Source organism: Cydia pomonella, chromosome 8 (genome assembly GCF_033807575.1).
Source record: "Cydia pomonella isolate Wapato2018A chromosome 8, ilCydPomo1, whole genome shotgun sequence".
Taxonomy (NCBI): domain Eukaryota; kingdom Metazoa; phylum Arthropoda; class Insecta; order Lepidoptera; family Tortricidae; genus Cydia; species Cydia pomonella.
This window is the reverse complement of record NC_084710.1, coordinates 5,779,479-5,804,770: the sequence shown is the minus strand read 5'-3', so window position 1 is coordinate 5,804,770 and position 25,292 is coordinate 5,779,479. Positions and strand designations below refer to the sequence as shown.

Sequence of the window (25,292 nt, the reverse complement as noted above, 5' to 3'; positions counted from 1 at the left end):
CTACCTATGGCTACAAAATTTTCTTTGGCAATCAACCTCTATTTCAAATTCTCTTTGGTAGAAGGTACGCGAGAAAGTGTTGTGTAGAAGTTGTCCGTCTTGAATGTTTACTAGTCACTGAAAGTACCTATCCAAAAAATAATCTTCTGCAACTAAAAGCATGTGGGTCAAGTTAGCTATATTTTTTCTTAACACCATATATGTTTTCACTGAAATGGGTAACCAATCGAATGATATCGAACATTCTTTATTGGCACCAGTGACAATCACATCCGTATATGTCTTCATGGGAACGCAAATCATCGGCGATATATTTAACCATAAGCCGTCCCGGTTTTTCCAGTGCTACGTTCTAATAGTTTGTATAAGTCTTCAAATTTCCCTTGCTGTTATGATTTTAAAGGAATACTCAAAGGAATCATCTAATAAATTACGATCGGAAAGTGCACGAATCGTCGTAACTATATTGATACCATTTGTACTGATTATGCTCTTTGTTATTGAATTTATTATGATCGTAATGAACATATATACTGAGTATGGGCAGTCCCGTCATTCGGAACAGGATTCAGACAGACGTGACCCTAGAAAACAAACTATTCGTAGGACTTTAAGAAACCTTTTACAAGATTGTGCTGGCTAGGTCGATGTGAAACTTTAATGATATTCTATGTGTAATTTATGTACAAATAAAGTGAATAATCTGTTGCCATCTTTTACAAAAAGCACGGAGGCTGATTGAAGTAGCATTACAGTGACTGTTTCAGACAAAAAAATCTTTATTTATGAAAATTCAAAATCATAAAAACATTTTCAGTACCCTTAGTTATTGCTACATGTTAGTATAATAAAAAATTAAAATAATTTCAAAACATTATATAATTCACATAATATATTAACAACAAAATCAAAATTTCTAGTTAATTAAAATTGATTTAAATATAATATGATGGGAACAGATTATTCACTATATGTAAGTACATATCTGCACTAACTTTAATTAATATTTGTATCATTTTATTGGGCTGAGGATTAAATAATTATTGCATAATTGTAAAGTGTTTCACTCTATACTTAATTGCTAACTAGTAAATAATTTTAATTTTAACCAATTAGCAGCATGCAAAGTTCTTTGAGTCTAAGAACCTCAAATTTCCGAAACATGCACACAATCCAAAATAGTTCTCACAATAAAGAAAAAACAGTGACTGAGGACTCCAGTGCCTGCCAAGTTTATCCAAATTGCATATACTTAAGAAATTGAGCCACCTACTGGTACTACAACGTATGGCATCAACTGGTAATGCAGATCCTATTTTGAATGTCTGGGGCACTGGGGGTTCTGATCATTTTTTTTCTCTAGAAAGAAGATGAAAACTAAATATAATATCACCATCATAGAAAATAGGTTGTAATGTTATTAATATTGTATAATGTATTGTGTTACATTGCAAATACAGTGTAAACTCTATACAGCAACACCCAAGGGACCGGATGTTTTTTGGCGCAGTAGATAGAGAGTTATTGTTATATAGAGAGAAATTAATACTAATGTAAAACAACTATAGCCAACATTATTTCGAGTGACATAAGGAGTTTTTACTGTATTTATCTTTATAACCGCAAAGACCTTACCAAAGACCTTAAGGGTTGTGAAAAAAACACAGTTTACTTAATTTACAAATATAATTCAATGATAACCTAGGTCTTGCATAACCAGCAACCCATGGCTTGGGAGCTGCATGGCGCTTTTACAAATTGTAATTACATTAAAAATTGTCAACCCCTATCCTTAATCCTAGTAAAATCTACTAGACATTGATAAAAAAGTATAAATAAAACCATTTCGTCTCAAATTACTTTGAATAATTTCTGGACTGTCAATAAAAATTAGTTAGTATTGCAGAAAGCAAGGTGCTCACAAATACTAAATAATATCATAACATTTACATAGTTTTGAGCACCCTGTCAAGTTCATTTAAGATGGTGAAAACAAGTTGATAAAACTTAAATAAGGGTTAACACATTGAAACTTTGAATGATATTCTTAGAATCAACTTGTGTTAAAATGGACTACAGTAAATCCAGGTCAATGTTTCTAATGAGTTCTGGTTGTTTGTATTAAATTATCGTCTTTCACTCACTTTAAACTTCTGCTATTTGTTCATAGGCGGGCCGTTCATTAACGGTGGTCGCATCTGACCCATGGGCCCCATGGGGCCCATAGGGCCCATGCCCATCATCATAGGCGGTCGCATTCCCATCATAGGCGGCATTGGGCCGTGCGGTCCCATCATCATGTGTGGTGCCATAGGTCCTCCAGGACCCATAGCGGGCGGCGGCAACATGCCAGGCGGGCCTCCTGGTGTAGGAACGGGCGGTCGCGGTCCTCCCGGGCCCATTACTGAAGGATCCCATGGCGGCGGAATAGCAGCACCTTTACCGCCAAATGGATTCTGTGCAATTTTTCCAGCTTTAAATGCAGCGGTTGTAGCGTCTATGAGATGTTGAGCTTGCTCCTCCATCCATTTCTGGTAGTAAAATTTCACGTTGTCCTTATGCTTTCGGCCGGTACAATGTGTTTTTCTCACGCTAGGCGAATCGTGAGTTAAATATGTGTCACAATAATCGCAGTAATACTTTGGCATCTTGTATTACACTAGAAGTTTCTATGTATACTTTAATTAACAATCAAAATGCAACCTAAAATCGCACTCGACGAAAGAACGCTTGCATTGCAAACATGAATGTTAGTTAAATTGACACATCGATTTTAGTGTTGCCATGTTCATTTTACATTATGTAATGTCCAAATCAGACGAAACTTATGACATTTATAGTATTTTTTTTAAATTACTTGTATTCTTGAAAAATAAATAATGCCATCGGTAAGCTGGTTTGAATAAATAAAGGCTTAAGTAATCGTTTTTATAGCATGTTAAGTGTTATCTTATTGAGGTATATTAAAACTTTGTGATATTAAACTCATCAGTGCAATTAGGATCTTGAGCTGTTTAAGTCAAGCGGAGAACTGTCCACTTAAAATTGGATTGACTGCTCAATAAGCGTTATAACTAATATTTGGAATATGTCACCACAAATGAAGTTTGTCTGCACGTGTGACTGGTGTGCTCGATTGATTGGATTGGTTTTTTTTCTAGCATTATTGATATTAATATAACGGTGGCACGGTTCAGTCGTAAATCTCTTTTCCACGTTATCAAATGATTTAGTGTGAACATCACAATGTCGGGTATGAAATACATTTTAGTTACCGGAGGAGTGATAAGTGGTGTAGGAAAAGGTGTCATCGCAAGTTCTTTCGGTACTATTTTAAAAAGCTGCGGCATCGACGTGACTTCTATTAAGATCGATCCGTATATTAACATCGACGCAGGCACTTTCTCCCCATACGAGCATGGTAAGTGGGTCCTTTAACCTAATGGGGCGTCGCAGGAAGCTTTCGGTTTATACTGCGTTGCAGCGGATGCATTCTATTTTTGTTTTGTAGGTGAAGTTTACGTATTGGACGACGGCGGGGAAGTGGACCTTGATCTTGGCAACTATGAGCGCTTCTTGGACATCACCTTGCATCGGGACAATAACATAACAACAGGGAAGATATATCAGCAGGTGATCGAGCGCGAACGCCGCGGCGACTACCTCGGGAAAACAGTTCAGGGTACGCATCATAAATTCTGAGACTATAAATCGTAATTTGACAAGCAAAACTCACTTATTATTAAAAAATAATTTAGCCAAAATCAACCTTATTGTAGTAGAATTATGGTTAATTATGGCTATGAACTATAGGGGTAATTAGTGACTGCTTGTCACCTGACGAAATTTTCTAAATATGCTCGCATTAGATGGTGTAGCTTAAGATAAATTTTAGATGGTTCATTTGATTAATGTCTTGTTTAAATTATCAACACATCTTTAGGGAAAACTACAGATAAAACAAATATTTGGAAGATTCATATTGTACCAATACAGGACCCCAAAATTTCGATGGTATACCCCATTAACCTTTTGAGACCCGTGGGCTCCCTGGGTAGCCAGCTTTGAAAACCAATGATGGAATATCGCTATATTTGTCCGGTGACCGGTTTGGCCTAGTGGGTAGTGACCCTGCCTACGAAGCTGATGGTCCCGGGTTCAAATCCTGGTAAGGGCATTTATTCGTGTGATGAGCATGGATATTTGTTCCTGAGTCATGGGTGTTTTCTATGTATTTAAGTATTTATAAATATTTATATATTATAAATATCGTTGTCTAAGTACCCTCAACACAAGCCTTATTGAGCTTACTGTGGGACTTAGTCAATTTGTGTAATAATGTCGTATAATATTTATTTATTTATTTATTTGTCCGGGTCTCGAAAGGTTAATTTGACAAATTTAAAAAGTCTTAGAATCATGAAACAAATCCATATAATTTAAATAAATAAATAAATATTATAGGACATTATTACACAGATTGACTAAGCCCCACAGTAAGCTCGAGGAAGCTTGTGTTTGTGGGTATACTATACTACGGGTTTGTATACTATATAAATACTTAAATACATAGAAAACATCCATGACTCAGGAACAAATATACGTGTTCATCACACAAATTAATGCCTTTACCAGGATTTGAACCTGGGACCATCGGCTTCATAGGCAGGGTCACTAGGCCAGAATGGTCATCACAAACAATAAAACCTAAAAAAAAAAATTTAAAAAAATAAAACCTAATATACTCCAACAAGCTTTATTAACAATAAAATATTCAAAAGAAAATTTCAAAAACATCTAACCAACAATTTATCATATTGTTACTTTAGTTATCCCCCATATAACCGACGCCATACAAGAATGGGTGCAACGTGTTGCCCACATCCCAGTCACCGCAGAGAACACTCCTCCACGAGTCTGCATAGTGGAACTCGGTGGAACTATCGGTGACATAGAGGGCATGTCATTTGTGGAGGCTTTTAGGCAGTTTCAATTCCGAGTGAAGAAAGAAAACTTCTGCTGTGCTCATGTATCTCTAGTACCAATGGTGAGTAAAAAAAATTCTCAGACTAAACATTCTTTCTTGCATGTAATTTGTGAAGATTAATTAAATTTTTTTTTTTTGCTAGGTACTAGATAATCATCTATAAAATATGCTTACTAACAATTACAGTAGAATCTGATTAATACTGTTGTTGTAATTGTCATAGTTCCAGTAATCACATTAAATAGGCACTGAAGGGCTATCCATTTATATCAAGTCATCCTTACCTCCTTAGTGGCTTTTACATGTTTTTTTTTTGTGTTAGCACTTGTTTGTAGGGCACATCTAAAACAAGGATTATTGTATAAAACCTGGTGCTTTTTAAAACAAATTCTAACATAACTTTTAAAATCGCCTTTATCAGTCGGCCAGAACTAGTAATATAACTCTAACAAATTATTTATGAAAATAATAAGACAAACAACATTATAATTTATTAATTTAAAATGCCAGAATATCAAGTAATATGCCATGGAATATGCCATATTCTGGAATGTTTTGTATAACTGTAGTGACCTGCAAAAATTTTGAATTAAAATTTGTTGTTCATTTTCCATTGGAACAACACATGAATCTTGTTTTACAGAATACATGTATTGTTACTCATCACGAATATTAAATACATGTAATTAATTCCTTAAAACACATTACACAGCTAACGGTCTATGTTTAAATTGTATTTTTCCCAGACACGGCCATTTGCTGCTTTTGGACAACAAGTAAAGTTTAATGTTGGCATTGGCATGCACTTGCACTTATTCTGTATTTGGATTTGGATTGCACACATGTTAGATAATTATTTCAGAATTTATTGTTTGGTGCCAAGTAGATGTAGTTTGGTTTAGTATATAAATAGGTGTGGTGTGTAATATTTGGCATAAATATGAATATTTTACTTATATATAAATATGTTTCTATATACTTATATTTAAAAAAAATGTTCCAACGGGTCACTCAGGTATTTTAAGTTGAAAATGCTCCCGCTGCAGCCCACAGTCTGCGCTGGTCCATCAAGAGCTCCTGACGACACTACTCAGTAACTCTTCGACACTCCTCAGTGAAACATGTCGAGCGTTTTCGACTTGAAATATGTGAGTGACTCACGGAAGTTTTGTTATTAAAATTATAGTTACATTATTTGTAAATACTTTTGATAGCACATAAATATAAATTATAGAATTCGATTTTTAGCTCATGTTCCTTCATGTTATCATTTTTGTGTTAGTTATCAATAGGCACTCAAAATTAGGTGTAGTAAAAAATTTAACAATACATAGATGTCTTACACAGCTTATACTTGACTAAACAAAACATCTTATTTAAATATGGTATTGTGAGAATTGTGAGTTGCTTTAAATACATAACCCTTTGCTTTTCCTCTCATTCGCTTTGAACATGATTACAGTCTCATTTTATGAAGAGAATATAGAAGAAAAGAACAGTATATGTTTAGAATTCTAAACATATACTGTTCTTTTCTTCTATATTCTCTTGTTTACATAAATATTATTTCTACATAAGACACGGAACATAGACGTATTTTGTATACAGGATCAAACCAAGAGCTTTAAATTAAAGAGTCTATAGCATCAAAATGTAATACCACAACACGACACTATGTACGCGCAAGATCCAATTAGGATGATCCATAAAAGCTTGATTTTTATGCCTCTTGAGTCATATGTCATAAAGAGTATCTAAGATTTATCATCTTTGATACATAGTAAACACCTATAACGGTTATTCTCTATTTTCCTAGCCAAAATCAACAGGAGAGCCGAAGACGAAGCCAACACAGTCATCAGTGCGAGAACTGCGTGGCCTGGGGCTGTCGCCCGACCTGATACTGTGTCGCTCCGAGAAGCCCATTAACCACACCGTGAAGGAGAAGATATCTAACTTCTGCCACGTGGCTCCAGACCAGGTCAGCGTCTCCATTTCAGGTTGCTTTTATACGCAGTTTTTTTTTTATAGCTTGCATTTTACAACCAAGTCTTTTGAAATTTAGTAAACAGGTTCAATAGTATATGATTTTTAAGTCAGTCATTTTTTTTATGGAGACTTTCTACATACAGATCCTTGAACAACTAGTTATATGATTTGTTTTTTTGTAAATATATTTCTCCTAATCTAATTACAGCACAGGAGGCATTTCTTTATTTTCTAGAGTTTATTTATTTAAAATCTATTTAAATTGTGTAGGTAATCTGCATCCACGACTTGACCTCAGTATACCACGTGCCGCTCCTGATGGAAGCGCAAGGTGTCGTCACATACCTGAACGAGCGCCTGCAGCTCAACATCTCCATGCCCAGGCCTGGCAGGTTAGTAACATCGGAATTATTGATCGAGTAAGAAGATAAAAAAAGAAGAACCTACCCCATATTCTTCCTATATTCCTATATTCTTCGTCGGCCCTCCTCGTCCACATCCTCCACTGAGCACGATTTCGTGTGGCGTTTTAGTCAATTTGAGCCTCGTTAAGGTCTCTTTCGACCGTCGTCAGCCAAGTGGCGGGTGGTCTTCCATGGCCGCGTGGCTGGGTTACAGTTTAAAGGCCAATTTTACTGGGTGGTCTTCTTCGCGTCTTTGGACGTGGCCGTACTATCTAAGGCGTTTGTCTTTGGCTTTCTCGATTATTGGCGCGACTCTAAAACTTCCCCTAATGTACTCATTCCCGATCTTATCTAAGAGTGTGAGGCCAGCTGACCATCGTAGCATACGCATTTCGCTAGTGTGTTACTTGTGGTAGTGTGTAAGGTGGTATTTGAACCTACTTATAATTGAATTATTTTATCGCGATTTAAGCAAGGCTACTGCTAACATTTAGAGCAACATACATTTAGCTCACTTGCTTCATTCGCGTAAATTCAATATTACTGATGCGCCGTCGGAAAGGTTCCTAAATTGCGCAATTTCCAATCAAAATATTCCGTTTCCAGGATTTTTTTCTTGAATTTCCGTGAATTTTCCAACTTTTTTTGAAACTCTCCGCAACATGCACATCTGTATTCAATAGTTTTGAATTTTTCATTTACGGTCCCTACCTCCTACAGTATAAATTAATTTATTCCCATTCATCAAAATCGGGTTAGTTGTGAAAGATAATTCGGACAGAGTATTTTTGCATTCATCAATAATAAGGATGTATTTTTACTCCGTTCTGTCGTTAACGATTTAAAAGCAGGCAACCAAACCATGCAAATCATTAACCTACATTTTAACAATAGCTTAACGGTTCTCACGTTCAGTTTCTAAACTACTTTTATTTCATTCCAGATTCATGCAAAAGTGGCGCAATCTAGCCAAACGTGTAGACAACTTACGGAAAGAAGTCAACATCGCCCTAGTGGGCAAATATACTAAGTTAGAAGACAGCTACGCAAGTGTAACTAAAGCCTTACAACATGCCTGTATCGCTGCTAGCAGCAAACTAAATCTGACGTATATTGAAGCTGTGTCTTTGGAGCGGCAGACTAAGATTGACGACCCGGTCAGCTATCATAAGGCATGGCAGGACCTGTGCAAAAGCGAGTAAGTAAAACATGTTACTTAGGTTTCTTTTATGCAAAGCAGGAATTAGGAAGTCACAAAGAAATTAAGGGTGTTAACAGGCTAGTAAATATAGAAGATTAATGAAGAACTTACTTATAACTCCATGTGAATGTGGCGCTATTTACTTTTTTAGTTTTGTGAACCTATATGAAAACTGCTATTCATAAATTTTAAACATAAAATTGGACTTGCCGGACCACTGTTGAACACAAAAGTATAATGAAAGCTTAATAAATGCATTTTAGATATGTTGGATTTGTATATGGCTAACTAGAGAACTGTCTGTGAGCCACAGGAAAGTGTAACACGTTTTGTGCACTAATTAATTATTCAAATTTTGTTGGACTATGATTACATATTTGGAAAGTACCTAAGCTACGTATCTGACACAGAAAACTTCATATCCTAATGGCATCTAAGGGCCACCCCACACTAGCGTCGGCGTCTAGTCAACTGTATTGCGCAACGTTGACGCAACTACGCAGCGACGCCATTTTCTATAGCGCTGACTAGATGACGACGCTCAAAAGACGCTAGTGTGAGATAGTTCTTCTTTAAGTTAAAATTACTTTTACATTTTTTTTATTACTATTACCTTCTAGTTACTAATTAACACATTTTTCACAGTGGCGTCATAGTCCCCGGTGGATTCGGTCAAAGAGGCATGGAAGGCAAGATTGAGGCCTGCCAATGGTGCCGCGAAACACAAAAACCATTCCTAGGCATATGTCTCGGGCTCCAAGCGTCCGTCATCGAGTTCGCCAGAAACGTCCTCGGTCTGAAGGGGGCTAATAGTACAGAAGTCAATCCTCAGTGTGAAGATAAGCTGGTGATAGATATGCCGGAACATCATCCGGGGAATATGGGAGGCACTATGAGATTGGGGAAGAGGAAGACTTATTTGGAGCCTAGTCTAATAAGTAAGTTATTCAGTGTGTTTCAAGACGGGCGCCCACTGCTATGGCTTAGCCGTCTCCATATTCAAATTGGGCTTAATTAATTTAGAGTAGGGCCAATTCCACTAACCATAATCGATAGACTGTTCACTCAGTAGAGAACTATGAAACTTTTCAGACTATTAAATTTTGTGATTTTTTTTACACATTTAGTTCCTTGAATTTATACAACCAATAGGCGGGTCCACACAGAGCGAGCATATGCGCCAGGCAATTTCCTCGCGCACAAAACGGCCAGTGTAGACGTGCCTCGGCTGAGGCGGCGCGCGCGTTTTCCTCGCCCGAGCGCGACCTTGGCCGAGCCGCTTAGTGTCAGTTTTTCGGCATCCTTCTTTTCCTCTACATTTTCTTTTGAATTGCTTTAAGGGCCTACTAAAGCCGCGAATACCGGTTCGTAAGCCACGCCCGCTAGCTTCCTCACTCCCCGCTAGCACGCACACATGGAAGCGCTCCGCGGAGTCCGCGGCGCACGTGTAAATGAAAGCTCCATCTAGCGTTACAAAAGTTAACTACGATTATACGTGGTCGGCCAGAAACTTAATTCTTAGAAAATAAAAAAGATGGCGTTATTACTTGCTACTAGAAAATAAAAAAATATATTGTTGTAAATTGTAATAAATCTGAGACTACAATATAGCCAATTTTTATTGTTGATTTTTGGAAGATGTTAATAGTATAGTTAATTGTAAGTATAACACTACCTATCTTTTTAAATTCGGTATCTTACATTGTTAGTTATCATATTTTATTTAGTAATATATTGTTGAGGCAGGAAATACAGGGTGCCGTTTTCCGACGACCAATTTTTCGGATGATAGTGAATCACAGTTGTCAGTGGGAACTACCTACATATAAAAAAAGAAAAAAGTAAGTAATATGGTAACAACGAAAACTACCAAAAAAAAAGTGAAGTAAGTATTTTTATTACGGTGAAATATGTAATATTCAACTAATAACTTTTAAACAATTACTCAAACAATCAGGGTGATTCTTAAATTGTGTCCAGAAAAATATTTTTTCATAAAAGCTTTTTATTTTTCACATATTGTTACGTATAGAAAACCTTTTTTTGATGCATATGGTCAAGCTTAATACCCTCAGGAAAGGTAAATAAAATGAGTACATAATCACGGTTGTCACAAAGTGTCCCTCAGTCGTGACGTTTCAGCATTTTGGCGGCCAACTCCACTATTTTGAATTATACAATATTTTTAATATAGCCTAAGTATAACTACGACACATCGAATGACAGCTCATACGTTGAAATTCGTCAAACTAGCGCTGTAGAGCGTGACAAAGAACCGGATACACATCATACATCCACATACACGCGGAAACCATTTTTCTGCTTTGGCAGTTGGGCAATAATAACAAATGAACGTCTCTAATAAAATCCATTTCTAAAGAGTGACTATGCCTCTAAATTAATCAAATATGTCTATATGTCACGAACATGGATTCAAAAGTCCGTGGTGGGGACAGAATTTTGAGGCCACTGTCGTGACAATTTGAAACATGTTCGGTATTACCTAAAAATTACCTTTGACTTTGCAAATATTAAATAATTAGCTCAATCTCGAATGTAGTAGGTATATCTTATGTTACAAACAATAACGTGAAATGAGTACTGACTTTTAAAACTCAAACACGGCGGTGACGCGTTAAGGTTGACCTTTGTTTTTTCTTTAATTAACACAAATAAATAATTTTCGACAACACTTCTCCCTTCAGCCATTTGCAAATATGACACCAACACAGTATTGCTGTTCTAAAAAAATAGCGTTAAAAAGGCTGCCAGACGTAAAGGTAACTTTCTACCGAGTACTGCATGTTTATGTTACCACGCGCGGCGGTGACACGAAAACTGATCTCGTATGTTATTAAAAATTTTATAAAGTCGTTATATATCCATACAATTTTTAAACCGTATTGTGGAATAGGTGTAAGTGTTAACATTTGATATAAAATTCTTCCAAAATCACTTTCAAAGAAAAATAAGATATCATAAAATCCGAGGAAGTCACACTACATGTTTCGTGACATTTCGAACTTCTTAATATGTTTCTAATAAATGCTCTTAGGATATTAGGTTGACATAAAACTAGAGGTAAATTACTAAGTATATTGATATTCAGTTAACTTATTTTCTTAAAAATATATGCTATTCTTACTTTGACTGTTTTTAATTTAAGTTAATTTGTATTGTATTTTCGTTTGTTTGTGATGTAATTATGGGTCTTTCACCTGAAATAAACGATTTCATAATATCGTTCCCCTGGCTTTGGTTCACTGTGATTTTCATTCCCGTGTGTTTTGATATAAAATGTATTCTTCATGGGCATGTACAATGTTAAATCATATGTCAAGTAAATGATTATTTACTTTCATGGATTAAGTAAAATTATCGTAATCATAACAGTTGATCAAAGACATACTTATTTCTTTTCCCCTGGTTCTCATTCCATCCCTTTGGACTGGGGTTTCAACTAAAATCAACGCTTGGCACTTCGTTCTATAGATCTTAAAAATAACATTAAGTTGCTAAGAGCGTTCTATGATTCAGTGTATTATTTTGGAACTAATTGTTCCGAAATTCATTGTCATTATGTCATTCCTTGTCATTCCCTTATCGGTTTTTTTCATTCCCTCGTCGCTTTTAGATTGATGGGCTTATATTGAAATAATATTTAATCATCTGATTTCAAAGAACGACCCTTCAATGCCCGCCATAAGCTAATTGGTTGGCTAATGGTTTCAAGAGCATGGACAAATAAAGTATAGACTAACATTATCAACACAGAATCGCGTTCCTCTGAAATGAAAAGTTTGATCGGGATATCCATAATTGCACAAAGCCGTCTATTAGGAACTACTTTAATTATCAGACAGTTAGACAAGAGGTTGAATCAACTGTTAAATGGTGGTATCTACTATAGCAGTTGCCTAAACTTACAGGAGAGCGATTTTGTAAAGACATTGTTAGTAAGCGATTTTGCTAAGTATAAAACTTTAATCGTCTTTGTCAAGACTAAGATATATTAATAAGGTATAAAAGTAGAGCGGTATAATTTTAAAATCTGAAAAAAAAGAAATTAAAAACAGTTTAAGTTCTAAGATGTACATTATCAAAAACCATCCTGTATATGTTAACATTTATAGTATTTTTCAAACTCGATGGGTAGGGTGACAGGTGTTATCTCTATATAATTTTAACCTAAAAACGCCAAATCTCGCAAAATCGTATTGAAACAACAGCTGTCAGCATACCCATATAAAAAAAAAACTATAGATAGCACCACACACGAGCTGAATTTTCTTTGAATGGCAATTTTAAGAAAAGGACGATTCGGTACGTTTTTCTTATTGCTCCTTGTCAAGTAAAATCAAACTGAAAAGCATACTTACTTTACTCTTTGCTGAAAAGTCATATTAGTCATTGACGTTTTGACAGTATCCTGTTAAATAAATTATGTGAATTATGTTCTTAAGGCATGCGGATTACAAATCAGAGGTCGCTGGTTCAAACCCCGGCCCGTGCAAACGAGTTTTTTTTTCTAATAAATGTGTTGATTTTTTCGTTTTTTTATATAATAAGTAGGTATATTTGTTTTACATAAAGATTACCTAGGCTATACAAAAATTGGTATGAATAAAATAAAATTATTCGTGTCATTAAAATATGTTTTTTATACACATATTTAAAAGAATAACTTTATTTCTGTATAAGACAGACAAGATTTACTTTTACAATAAAATAGAAAATAAGGAATAAAGATATTATATAGGAACAAAAAAAGAAAACAAAAAGTTGCGATTAGATTGGTCTATAGATGTCTCGCATTTTTTCTTTGGTGTCTACACGACCACACAGCTACCGATACATTACAGAAGCTGTCGAAATTTCCTTACCCGTTGTAATTGTTCAAAGAGTATTAGACTTTGACGTAGCTAAGCAAACACGCACACATGCGTAACGTATAGGCCTGTAAAGATAGCTCCATTCGTAGTAGACCTCCGATTCCGTTACTAGTTAATAGAGCTACGACTCTACGTTTATTGGATATGTCGATTTTACGTAATTTGGAGCGCTGCGCGATTTGACATAGGTCTTACCTCTTTGAGGCACCACGGCCATCTAACATTACTGGCATAAAGGACGCATTTATGACTTTGACGCATGACAGAAAGAGAAACCGAACTGCGTAAAATGGGCGTTTTCTGTTGAATTCATAAAATCAAAAACGAGAATAAATCCGTTTGTATAAGATAATAAGTTAATATTTAGTTGAATGATGTTTAAGACGAGATGAAAACCTTTACTTTAAAGTGGATTATGCTGGATGAAGATGTGTTTTCTAGTTGCACTGAGGTAAACACTAAACATGTAGATGTAACTTTGGATTTATATTCTATCGAGAAAATTTTAAGCCTTTTTGTTTCGACTAGTATCATACCTCTTATCATATAGTCAAGATACATATATCCGAAAATCACGCCAGTTTGTTTCCGGGGCTAGCCCCTGCCACGCTTCAAAGATCCCGTTATTTTTCGATGCAGGGCCTTAAATAGCAAAATAAAAGAAACGCAAGCCACGCAGTCATTACGTGCGGCGCCATTTTGAACAGCTGAGCGAGTGAAGCCATCTTGCCGAGTAAATTGGCTCGGGTGAGGCAAGTTACACGAGCACGCGACCGCTCGAGGCCGGGCGTTTGCCGCGCCAGGAAATTTCGCTGCACGCTTTGTGTGGACCCTAATAACATAAGTAATATTTATTTGTAGCTCAACTATACAAACGCGACGTGATCGAGGAGCGGCACCGGCACCGCTACGAGGTGAACCCCGAGTACATCGAGCGGCTGGAGGCGGGCGGGCTGCGCTTCGTGGGCAAGGACGAGACCAAGACGCGCATGGAGGTGGCCACGGTGGAGGCGCACCCCTACTACGTGGCCGTGCAGTTCCACCCCGAGTACCTGTCGCGCCCGCTGTCGCCCAGCCCGCCCTTCCTGGGGTGAGGACACACACATACCCAGTACAGTCAACTGCATGGAGGTGGCCACGGTGGAGGCGCACCCCTACTACGTGGCCGTGCAATTCCACCCCGAGTACCTGTCGCGCCCGCTGTCGCCCAGCCCGCCCTTCCTGGGGTGAGGACACACACATACCCAGTACAGTCAACTGCATGGAGGTGGCCACGGTGGAGGCGCACCCCTACTACGTGGCCGTGCAGTTCCACCCCGAGTACCTGTCGCGCCCGCTGTCGCCCAGCCCGCCCTTCCTGGGGTGAGGACACACACATACCCAGTACAGTCAACTGCATGGAGGTGGCCACGGTGGAGGCGCACCCCTACTACGTGGCCGTGCAGTTCCACCCCGAGTACCTGTCGCGCCCGCTGTCGCCCAGCCCGCCCTTCCTGGGGTGAGGACACACACATACCCAGTACAGTCAACTGCATGGAGGTGGCCACGGTGGAGGCGCACCCCTACTACGTGGCCGTGCAGTTCCACCCCGAGTACCTGTCGCGCCCGCTGTCGCCCAGCCCGCCCTTCCTGGGGTGAGGACACACACATACCCAGTACAGTCAACTGCATGGAGGTGGCCACGGTGGAGGCGCACCCCTACTACGTGGCCGTGCAGTTCCACCCCGAGTACCTGTCGCGCCCGCTGTCGCCCAGCCCGCCCTTCCTGGGGTGAGGACACACACATACCCAGTACAGTCAACTGCATGGAGGTGGCCACGGTGGAGGCGCACCCCTACTACGTGGCCGTGCAGTTCCACCCCGAGTACCTGTCGCGCCCGCTGTCGCCCAGCCCGCCCTTCCTGGGGTGAGGATACACATACCCAGTACAATCAACTGCAGAGATAACTGACCCCCCCCCCCCCCCCCCCCCCCCCCTTCATAGAAATTTGTTTGAGTCAGGCAGAATCAGATTCGTCGACAAGAACCACCCGTAGTACTGTATCGGTGCAGTTGTGCAAGTTCGTAAAACTTCCTAACAGTTGGAAATGTTCTCAGGAGTTTCTAGAAATTGTCATTGAAATTTCCTTTTTGGAAACTGAAATTTTCGATCTATAGATAGGTACTTGACGACGTTTTTGACTTTTCATACTTTTTGTATTGTATGGAATCTCGTGTTTAGGATTTTCTCACACAATTTTGCGTCAGCGAGACTCGAGGCGTTATATTACAACTTCTGATCTGTACCCCTAGTGTAAATTTATTCGATAGCGAAACGTGAACTAACGCGTTTGCGTTAATTCTCATTTTGTATGGGATTCAGAAACAGCGCGCCAAGCGGGACGTTTTGGAACTCAAAATTCCATATAATAGACTGCGTTTTGCGAATTGCGTGCAAAATTACTTCATTAAACTTCACGAATTTGTATTTTTCCAGGCTAATACTCGCGTCACTGGGAAAACTCAAGAACTACATGTCTAAAGGGTGTCGCCTGAGTCCCAGAAACCTGTCTGACGTCAGTTCTGGTGAGTGTAGTAAGTAAATTTGTAGAAACTTGTTGTGTCAAAACTGGCAAGTAAAACTGTACAAACTTGAAAGTTCAAACATATACTTAGGTCGTACTGAAAGTTCCTGGAATATTAAAAATTATAAAAAATCCCTGACATATAATTTTTAAACAGCATTCCTTAAATACAAATCATCACCGAACAATAGTCAATAAGTTATATTTTCACAGCGTAAACTCTAAATGGCTCATTCCAGAAACTTTCAGTATTACCCACATACTTAGTTTGAGTAGTGTTGAATACAGATAGACCAAGAACAGACTTTCTAATGCCGACTGAGTCGTTGATCAATTTGAGTAGCTAAATGTCAGGACCTTCTGTGCTTTAGCACTAGCTGTGAAATAAGTAAGCATAGAGTGCTCACTCCATACATCAACTTTCTTACGAAAACGGTTATTATTTTCGCATTCGACATCTAGCGTCCAGTAGCCGATGTAGCAGATGTCGCGACGAATGATAAGTCAAATGCTCAACAATTTTCAGCTAATATTATACCCAGATTAACCGGAACTCTATTTTCAACTCCTTCTGCTTGTAATATTAGTTGTAGAGCAAGATCCCAGAGCCGCCAGATCTTACTTATTTTATCATGAATAAAATGTATGGGATAATATAGTGTTAGTATGTAGTTTTAATGTCTGCATACTTGCTATATTGGCCCGACGGCCATTTGTCCGGTACAAGGTGCTAAAGTTAGGTAAAAATATTACTTTTCTTAAATTCTCATGGCTGATTTTTATGTATGTTTTATAAAATATTAACGTAATATGTGATGTTCGTTTATGGATTAATGAAGTGTTCTATATATTTACAGATGAAGAAGACGACATATCCCTCTCATCTCTTAGCCTAACAGAAGAAAAAACAACGATTGAAAACGGAAAACCGAAACAGGTTAATGGAGTAGCTAAATAAATTAATACTTATGTTTAAGTAGTAATTTTCATTTCACAAATAATCAATCACTTTTTAACTGTTCTTGACTCATGAACTTAGTATAAGCTTAACTTTGGAGCAGTTACATTTATGTTCAAGTTTTCTAGTCGATATTATACAGCATAATATGAATTTTTAGTTTTATAACACTACTTAAGCTGAAACAAGCACCTACAATATATCCAATGTATCTTATTATTTTTAATGTTTTATACTGAAGCGAAATATTTTTAGAATTTATTATGTTGTATAGTATTTGACATTCGCCAAAATTAAACTATAAATAAACTTTTCGAAATAATAGTGTTATGCATATCATTATGATTTCCGTTCATCAAGCATTTATAACATATAGTTTTAATTTTGGTGACACCACACCACAGAAATATTTCAATTATTTTATTTTCTATTATGCATGGATACGTGTAGCACGTAAGCCATAATTTAAGCTTAAGAATATTTTTTTTTATGAACTAATTTTTGTATTGACAAAATCCTTATAATACGCTAGCTGAATTGAGCTGAAGTTTGTAACAGTATAAAAGCATGTATAATTAAGGCGCATCCAGATGTCGCGAAAGATTCGCTAACTATTAGCGAGCATCGAACGAAGGATCGTCGCATTCGCAAGATCTGGACTCGCCTTCAAACATTGACGGGTCTTACGGGCAATAAGAATGGGGCCAGTACAGCGGTGTCACGCACACTAATTCGCCCCAATCGTGTAGTCTAACCCCACAACGCGATTGGTTGATGAGTTTACATCGCGCGCGCGATTTGACGCAACTAGTTGGTAGACTGCTCGATTGACTCGAATTCGTGACACCACTGAACTAGCACCATTCTTAGTGCCCGTAAGGCCCGTCCTTCAAATGAGTTAGAAATGATAAGCAAGTTAATATATTGATCTGTCTACATTTAAACTAGGAGGTAATTTAAACACTTTTTTAAACATTGAAGTTGACTTGACATCCTACTGACAGAATAAATATCATAGATTAATCGAAAAACATGAATCAAAACAAATTATTATCAAAGTGAATAAAAAGTATTTATCACAAATAGTGTAAACTTTGTTGCTCGATTTGTGTTTCAAAACTATAGATTCTATTGCATATGAATTATTGTCATGTATTTATTCTTTTACCGAAATACATACATATTTGACATTGTGTACAGTGTTATCATCATCATAGCTTATTAAACTCTATTTTTTTAACCATAAATTACTGGAATGACTATTATCATTCAATTTATAACAATGTGACACCTGCGATCTTATTCTGTATATTCCGTTCCTTGAGAAGAAGAGTATATATTGAGTGAATTGAATGACTATTAGTTTTGTCTGAGTTGTGATTGTTATTTGTGATTATAATGTTGAAATTATAAATGTTTGTGATTACATGGCTGTTGTAATGCGCAATTGAAGATGGATATACGAGGGTCATGCCAAAAGAAATTAGATACTCAAAAGTTACCGACTTTATTCTTTATTACAGCTATCTATTTTTTCGAAGTAGTCACCGTGAACACGTATACACTTTTCCATCCGTCTAAACCACTTAGAAAATACCGATGACCACTCTTCTTTAGATACCTCAGAAATTTCATAATTATACGCAGCCAGGGCATCTTCTTTGTTCTCAAATCGCCTTCCTTTTAATTTTTCTTTAATTTTGGGAAATAAGTAAAAATCGCAAGGGGCTAGGTCGGGGGAATATGGCGGGTGGGGCAAGATAGTCACGTTTTTTGAGCTGAAATAGTCAAGTGTTCTAGCAGAAGTGTGAGGGGCAGCGTTGTCATGGTGCCAGAGCAGGTGCTGAGTTCCCGATTTCGGCCGCTTGTCACACCAAGCTGACAGTACTCTGGGGGCACAAACTGTCACATACCATTCAGAGTTGACTGTCCTTTGATCTTCTAGCACTATCGTAGCAATATGTCCCGTCTTGCAGAAAAATGAGGCAATCATTTGTTTTTGTGTACTTCGGGTTCGGCGACATTTTGTTGGCGTCGGCTCATCTTCAAAACACCATACTGTGGACTGCCGCTTTGTTTCGGGGTCGTAGTTATATAGCCATGTTTCGTCACCTGTAAGTATATCATATACATTTTTTTTCTCGCCAGCGTCGAATTTATCTATCATAAATTTGCACCAATCTACGCGGCGGTCTTTTTGCAAATCGGTGAGTTTGTGCGGCACCCATCTTGAACAACGCTTATGAAGGGCCAGATGATAATGAATTATAGTTTGCAATGCTGCTGATCCAATACCCAGCTCACGCTCGAGCTCTGCATATGTAATTCGTCGGTTCGCACGAACATTTTTTTCCACAGCCTGTACGTTTTCTTGAGTGACTGCGGTTGGCGGCCGTCCGGTCTTCGCCTCATCTTCAAAGGTCTCTCGTCCCCTTTTAAATTCAGCAAACCAATTAAAAACAGTTGCACGTGAACAAGCAGACTCGCCAAAAGTTGAAACTAAAAGTTCAAAACACTCTTGAGGTTTTAAACCTTTTTTAAAATCATAATAAATCATAACACGAAAATCACGTCGAGTGAGCTCCATTGTTGCGAAAATTTCCCTCCAAAATTACCCAGAAAAAAAATAATTAAAAAAGGAATCCTAACATTTTCCGAGTGTTCCATATTTGAATTTATTAGCAAATAACCTACCTTTACAATGGTGTATAACTGGCCAGTATCGATCAAATGACCATAGAGTATCTAACTTCTTTTGGCATGACCCTCGTAAATATATTTCTAAAAATATATAGATTTTAGCACTGTTTGGAATGTTCTAGTAACAGAATAAATATATTTTGTATATGGTTTTAATGAAGGTTACTATTTAATATAAAATAATATAAACCTTTAGTAACGAAATGATGTAAATCATTTATTATTGAATTTATTAATTGTGCTTGATGTTAATTAAAATGTAAAAAAATATGAATGTTAGTGATGTGAAATTTAAACCAGTGCAAATAATTACAATTTAGGTTGACTAGTATTTTACAGATTGAAAATAAATTAATTGGTTGTTTGCGCAAATGAAGTTCTCCATTTCTTTTTTTTTTATTCTATGAAAGAGATGCAGGCAAATATTTGGACATACTTATGCTGCGTATGCATAAGGAACCTTCTCTACTCTTCTCTGGTAGAAAACCAGATATACAGCTAAGTGAGTTGGCCTGAAGGTCTCAAAAACAAAAAGGTTACGATTCAATAAAAAATGGCCCCAATTCCTTTACTATGTAAACATATAAAGCACACATATACGATCACAAAACCTTTCTAAGCAAATGGGTACACGAGCATTCCATGAGTGTTTACTATTCGAATACTTGTAATATTAATGTTTCATGCGAATAAATAATATGTTGCTGTGCAAAGTATGTTGTATTATTTTGAATAAACCTATATATGTAGTAAACACCCCTATAATGGAACTCAACATTTTATAAACAAGAGCTAAAGAGCTTTTTTCATTGACATTTGTTAGTTTGAAAATTAATTGCGCCATACATCCCATGACTGGAGCAAAAAAACATAGTTTTAATTGGATAATAATATTGAAACCAATTGAAGTAGCTTTCATGAAATACATAATTCGAAATTTTAAAGATGTTGGTGAAATATCAAAAATACTCCAAATTTCCTCTTATATGTCCCATAATTGGTGTCGTTAACATATAGGTATATATATTATTGGGTGGTTTCTTGATATTTTTCTAACGGAATTTTGGGCGGCTTTTAAGATAAAGATAGTTTATTATTCAAGTAGGCATATTACAATGCGCTTATGAACGTGAAATAAAGCTACACCGGTTCTAACCCTACACCTCTGGGCTATAACCGCGAAAATCGAAGTTCGTCAATTGCGGACATTTTTCTCTGTCACTCTAAGTAAGGCTTAGTAAGAGTAAAAGAGAAAGATCCCCGCATTTTGAGAATTTAGGTTTTCGCGGTAGGCCCCTTTACTCAAGAAGATTTAAATCCCCCCTCAATTGGAGGAGGGTATCCCAATATGGACCGGCAAGAAACTCGGCGGGACACATCTTTTCAAAACATTAGGTACATCTTATAATTAACATGCATTACGTAAATAAGAAAAAAAATACAATTTAGATTACGCAGCGGCGGCATACAGCTTTGAAGCGGTAAGCCACCTGCAAATACTGTACTCTTAGAAAATATAAGGGGCCGATAAGTGAGTATTCTTTGGTCGGACTCTACAATCTTTTTGCGGCTGACTGTGTTTTACTGGCTGTATTACTTTGCCTTTGCCTTACCGCTTGAATGTCTTTTAGAAGGTTAGATCACAAAATCTTCTGTCAGATTTGACACATGGAAAAATGTTGCCAACAAAAAAATAATTTCAGATATTTCTGTAAAATATATGCAGGAAATTAATATATTTTTCTGCTGTTAATTTTGTTTAAACCATGAAGAATTCCTGGACATCATGTAAAAGAATATCTTACTCTCGCGCATAGAAATGAAGTATACGTACAAAGTAGCTTATCTACGATACGATTATAATATATACGATTGTTATGCGCCATTATATATAGCAATGTGTATGCATAGTGGCGCATAGCATAACAAATTGCATGCACCACTATGCATATGCACTATGCACACGTATGTTCAATAGAAAGACTACATTGGAGTAGCTTACTGAAGCTACAAAAATGTGTTTTGTTTTTCAATGATAATATTGATAACACACAATGTACGCTTACCTAATCAAAATTATGTTATGTTTGTATTTACTATTTAGTCATCACAGAAAAATGTTAGTAATAGTGAAACTAAAATACACTTAAAATATATTACAATACAACTGCCAAAATAGGAAATTCGCAACGAGTGGGGATACATTACAACACGACCAAAGGGAGTGTTTTAAATCAATATGACTAGCGAATTACCTATTTACACATGTATCGTTCAACATTCTGCAGTACATATGGCCCTTTAAAATAATTTTGGACATAGTTACGTAATGTGCTAACAATCGCACTGCGTGCGGTAAAGTAGCACCGTCTGTACTGTAAAGAAAAGAAAGAGGAAGCAGGGAGAGTGCAATAAAAATTGTGTTGATAATACATGTTGATATATATATCAGAGAGAATTTGAAATAGAGGTGTTTTGTCAAAGAAAACTTTGTAGTAAATTTACTGCCATCTTTCGATCTCCATATTTTGGACCCCCATTTCACCCCTTTAGGAGGTGAATTTTGAAAAATCCTTTCTTAGTGCACCCTCAGACCTTCTAAACTAAAGAGCCTACGTGCCAAATTTGGAATCTCTAGAACCACCGGTTTAGGCTGTGCGTTGATATATTAGTCAGTCAGTTTCTTCTTTTTGTATTTAGATATCAGTGAATGAATAATGATCAAAGTCTAATGGCATTCTAAAAGTTTTAATCATGTGTCGAAGGCGAAGGATAGCAGTAAATTTACGGTGGCTACAATTTCTTTTTGACAATCCACCGCTTTTTCAAATTCTCTATGATATATATATTCGAGAGATCGCTTTATATCGATAAGTCCGCCTGTTGTTACCTTTACCTACTCATTTAAGTCCTGTCTTTGTTTGTAATACGAACTTTTGTCCAGTAGTGCACAATAAAGGATTTTATTATTATATTTGCTCCGCTTATTTTTTGTTTTTAATTGATACATTTGCGATACCTGATACCATCTAGCGACATTGAGAAATAATTCAGCAAATATATAGATACTCGTAGCTCATGGCAATACAAATCCCCCAAAGATTTTTACTGCCGAGAGCTATGAGTTCTGAGGGCCTACCGCGAACCACGTTCGACGTGTTGCCTCTCTGTTGCAGTTGTAAATTCGTACGTAAGTGTGACAGGGAGGCAACACGTTGAACGTGGTTCCCGGTAGGGCCTATGAACTCCATAAACTAGGAATTCGTCTTATTTTTTAGGGTTCCGTACCCAAAGAGTCAAACCGGACCCTATTACTGAGACTCCGCTGTCCGTCCGTCCGTCTGTCACCAGGCTTTATCTCATGAACCGTGATAGTTAGCCAGTTGAAATTTCTACAGATTATGTATTTCTGTTGCCGCTATAACAACAAATACTAAAAACAGAATAAAATAAACATTTATTTCCAATTTCGAGGTTCTCATCCAATCACCGAAGTTAAGCAACGTCGGTCGGGGTCAGTACTTGGATGGGTGACCATTTTTATATATACTGGTATGGAACCATTCCTGTGCGAGTCCGACTCGCACTTGGCCGGTTTTTTTTAATGATTACATCGCCATAAAAGGCCTACCGCGAACACCGAACTTCTAAAATTGCGGACATGTTTCTTTTTTACTCCAAATAAGCCGTAATTAGAGTGACAGAGAAAGATGTCCGCAAATTTGCGACCTTCAGTGTTCGCGGTAGGCCATCTAAGCTTTTAGTATTGTACATTTATCCTCATCAGCAGTAAAATATTCTCGATAATATTTTTTCAATACCTTGCAACATTGACAATCGTCAATGCTATTTTGTGCTGGTGTGATAATTCAGGAAACTATTCTGAATTTATTCGCGATTATTTCAAAAACATGTTAATTTGCCATAATATAAATAATTAAACAAAATAAATTAGAGTGTCTTTCTTTTGGGTCGGCGATGTGTTGTCGCTGCACATTGCCATGAGCGTTTTAAATAATCAGTCGTAAATTATATTATTGTTTTGAATCTGATTCACGATGGTGTTCGAATCCATTGTGGTGGACGTCCTGAACAGGTTCCTTGGGGATTATGTGGAAAATTTGAATCGGTCCCAGTTGAAACTGGGAATATGGGGTGGTAGGTGATTTTACGCATGTTGGTATGATGTCATGCCTAACCAATAATATGCGGTTGTTTAAGGTATAATATGTTATTTTAGGCGATGTGGTGCTGGAAAATTTGAAGTTGAAGCAAAATGCCTTGGAAGAGCTAAACATCCCGGTTCAGACTGTGTATGGACATTTGGGTAAGTTCTGTTCCAATGCATCATAATTTACTTACCTACTTTTTATTGTTATTCCATTATCTCTTAATCTTAAATGTAAGGTTTTATTTTGATGCATTTGTCATAGCATTGGTTTCTATGCAATAAAGTTTTTATGGATATTTGCACACTATTTACTAAAGTGGTATATAAGATCAAAATAATAGTTTGAAGACAGTTCACAAGGTCAATTTGTCAGATATTCAGATTTGGGTCAAGTATAAACAATATTACGGTATTTATGTAAAGTATTTGATTACAGTTAGTGAGTATTTGTACAAATAGCTTTAATTTTTATTTCTATAAAAAAAGCTTTCATAATGTATTACTAAACATTTTGAAAGCAGCATAATGCTATTAAGATATCATTAATCACTGACATTAAGGTCAGGGATGGGTTTCCGCCTAGGCCTACAAGGCCCGGGCCTAGGGGCCAATGCAACCTAACAATAATTTTGAGATTGAGAAGGGGGCCCTAGTGCTTAGCCTAAATTCTTAGTGCCATACCAAGTGCCTAGGGGCCCTAGGTCTCTAATTCTGGGGCTGATTAAGTTATGATCTGCTCAGAATGGTTTTCAAAATATTTCTTACTTATGTTTTTTTTCGGATTACATTTTTAACTTATGAAGTTTAAGCTCAATTGAATAATGAGAAGTGGTGATTATTTTTATATACATATTGTATATATTCTTATTCTTATTCTTAAATATTGCTAGCTAAATTTTAGCTTGCAATATTTGACCCGAACAAACATTAAAAATAATGCTATGAAAAGTCAATGTCAAAAGTCATGACTATTGCTAAAGAATCAATTTCCTCCACCTTACAAAAAATATGAAGATCACAGATTCAGCCAGTTTGTTATTATTCAATTTGACATTTTATATTAATTTAAATTTATTTTTTGTTACTGATTATAAATTTGCATGCAAGCTAGATACATGAACTGTAAAGCCAGGTTGTCACGTAGTGTTCGGAGCAAATGTTTGCTCTCCCTATTTACTATTGGAGGAACTGTTTCCATTCACCAAACAAACGAACAAGCTCAGAGCACCTAGTGAAAATGTGGCTTAAAACTGTATTATAACATCCCCATACTGTATTGATGCAAATAAATAATTTCTGATTGTTGGGAACATGTTTGCTTTTGAATCATTAAACTTTGACGATATAACACACTATTATTGAGAGGAAAGGGGACAACATCACATGATCGCTTCTCCATACAAACATAGTTTCATATTCCTCTGTA

The 25,292-nt window shown here is 36.9% G+C and overlaps 4 protein-coding genes across 4 annotated transcripts in view; 3 read left to right on the top strand and 1 right to left on the bottom strand.

Annotated features, from left to right (window-relative positions):
* Window positions 1-1,667: 1,667 nt before the first annotated feature.
* LOC133520443 (U1 small nuclear ribonucleoprotein C) lies at window positions 1,668-2,768 on the bottom strand. Its single transcript, XM_061854860.1, has one exon. It carries the CDS (start codon window positions 2,646-2,648, stop codon window positions 2,157-2,159), a length of 492 nt encoding a protein of 163 aa, XP_061710844.1. The 5' UTR covers window positions 2,649-2,768; the 3' UTR covers window positions 1,668-2,156.
* Window positions 2,769-3,009: 241 nt separating this feature from the next.
* On the top strand, window positions 3,010-14,612 carry LOC133520438 (CTP synthase-like). The gene is made up of 9 exons (XM_061854844.1): window positions 3,010-3,421; window positions 3,512-3,682; window positions 4,830-5,047; window positions 5,734-5,763; window positions 6,804-6,968; window positions 7,247-7,368; window positions 8,324-8,578; window positions 9,227-9,519; window positions 14,335-14,612. Exons 1-9 carry the CDS (start codon window positions 3,247-3,249, stop codon window positions 14,565-14,567), a joined length of 1,662 nt encoding a protein of 553 aa, XP_061710828.1. The 5' UTR covers window positions 3,010-3,246; the 3' UTR covers window positions 14,568-14,612.
* A 92-nt stretch (window positions 14,613-14,704) lies between these two features.
* On the top strand, window positions 14,705-18,452 carry LOC133520444 (CTP synthase-like). Its single transcript, XM_061854861.1, has 3 exons — window positions 14,705-15,379; window positions 15,950-16,038; window positions 16,895-18,452. The coding sequence occupies exons 1-3, from the start codon at window positions 15,279-15,281 to the stop codon at window positions 16,993-16,995; spliced, it is 291 nt and encodes a 96-aa protein (XP_061710845.1). The 5' UTR covers window positions 14,705-15,278; the 3' UTR covers window positions 16,996-18,452.
* A 5,076-nt stretch (window positions 18,453-23,528) lies between these two features.
* LOC133520310 (intermembrane lipid transfer protein Vps13-like) overlaps window positions 23,529-25,292 on the top strand; it is an 89,239-nt gene continuing 87,475 nt past the window's right edge. Inside the window, 2 exon segments of the mRNA XM_061854679.1 lie at window positions 23,529-23,853; window positions 23,936-24,022. Of these exon segments, the coding sequence (XP_061710663.1) occupies window positions 23,754-23,853; window positions 23,936-24,022 (187 nt within the window). The 5' untranslated portion in view covers window positions 23,529-23,753.

Bases quoted from the DNA above. Each gene is read 5' to 3' on its own strand.
- LOC133520438 (XM_061854844.1), top strand. From the start codon at position 3,247: ATGTCGGGTATGAAATACATTTTAGTTACCGGAGGAGTGATAAGTGGT. The intron at 3,683-4,829 runs GTACGCATCATA...TTGTTACTTTAG, and splicing joins CCTCGGGAAAACAGTTCAGG to TTATCCCCCATATAACCGAC. The intron at 5,764-6,803 runs GTAAAGTTTAAT...CTATTTTCCTAG, and splicing joins TTGCTGCTTTTGGACAACAA to CCAAAATCAACAGGAGAGCC.
- LOC133520443 (XM_061854860.1), bottom strand. From the start codon at position 2,648: ATGCCAAAGTATTACTGCGATTATTGTGACACATATTTAACTCACGAT.
- LOC133520444 (XM_061854861.1), top strand. From the start codon at position 15,279: ATGGAGGTGGCCACGGTGGAGGCGCACCCCTACTACGTGGCCGTGCAG. The intron at 15,380-15,949 runs GTGAGGATACAC...GTATTTTTCCAG, and splicing joins CCCAGCCCGCCCTTCCTGGG to GCTAATACTCGCGTCACTGG. The intron at 16,039-16,894 runs GTGAGTGTAGTA...ATATATTTACAG, and splicing joins CCTGTCTGACGTCAGTTCTG to ATGAAGAAGACGACATATCC.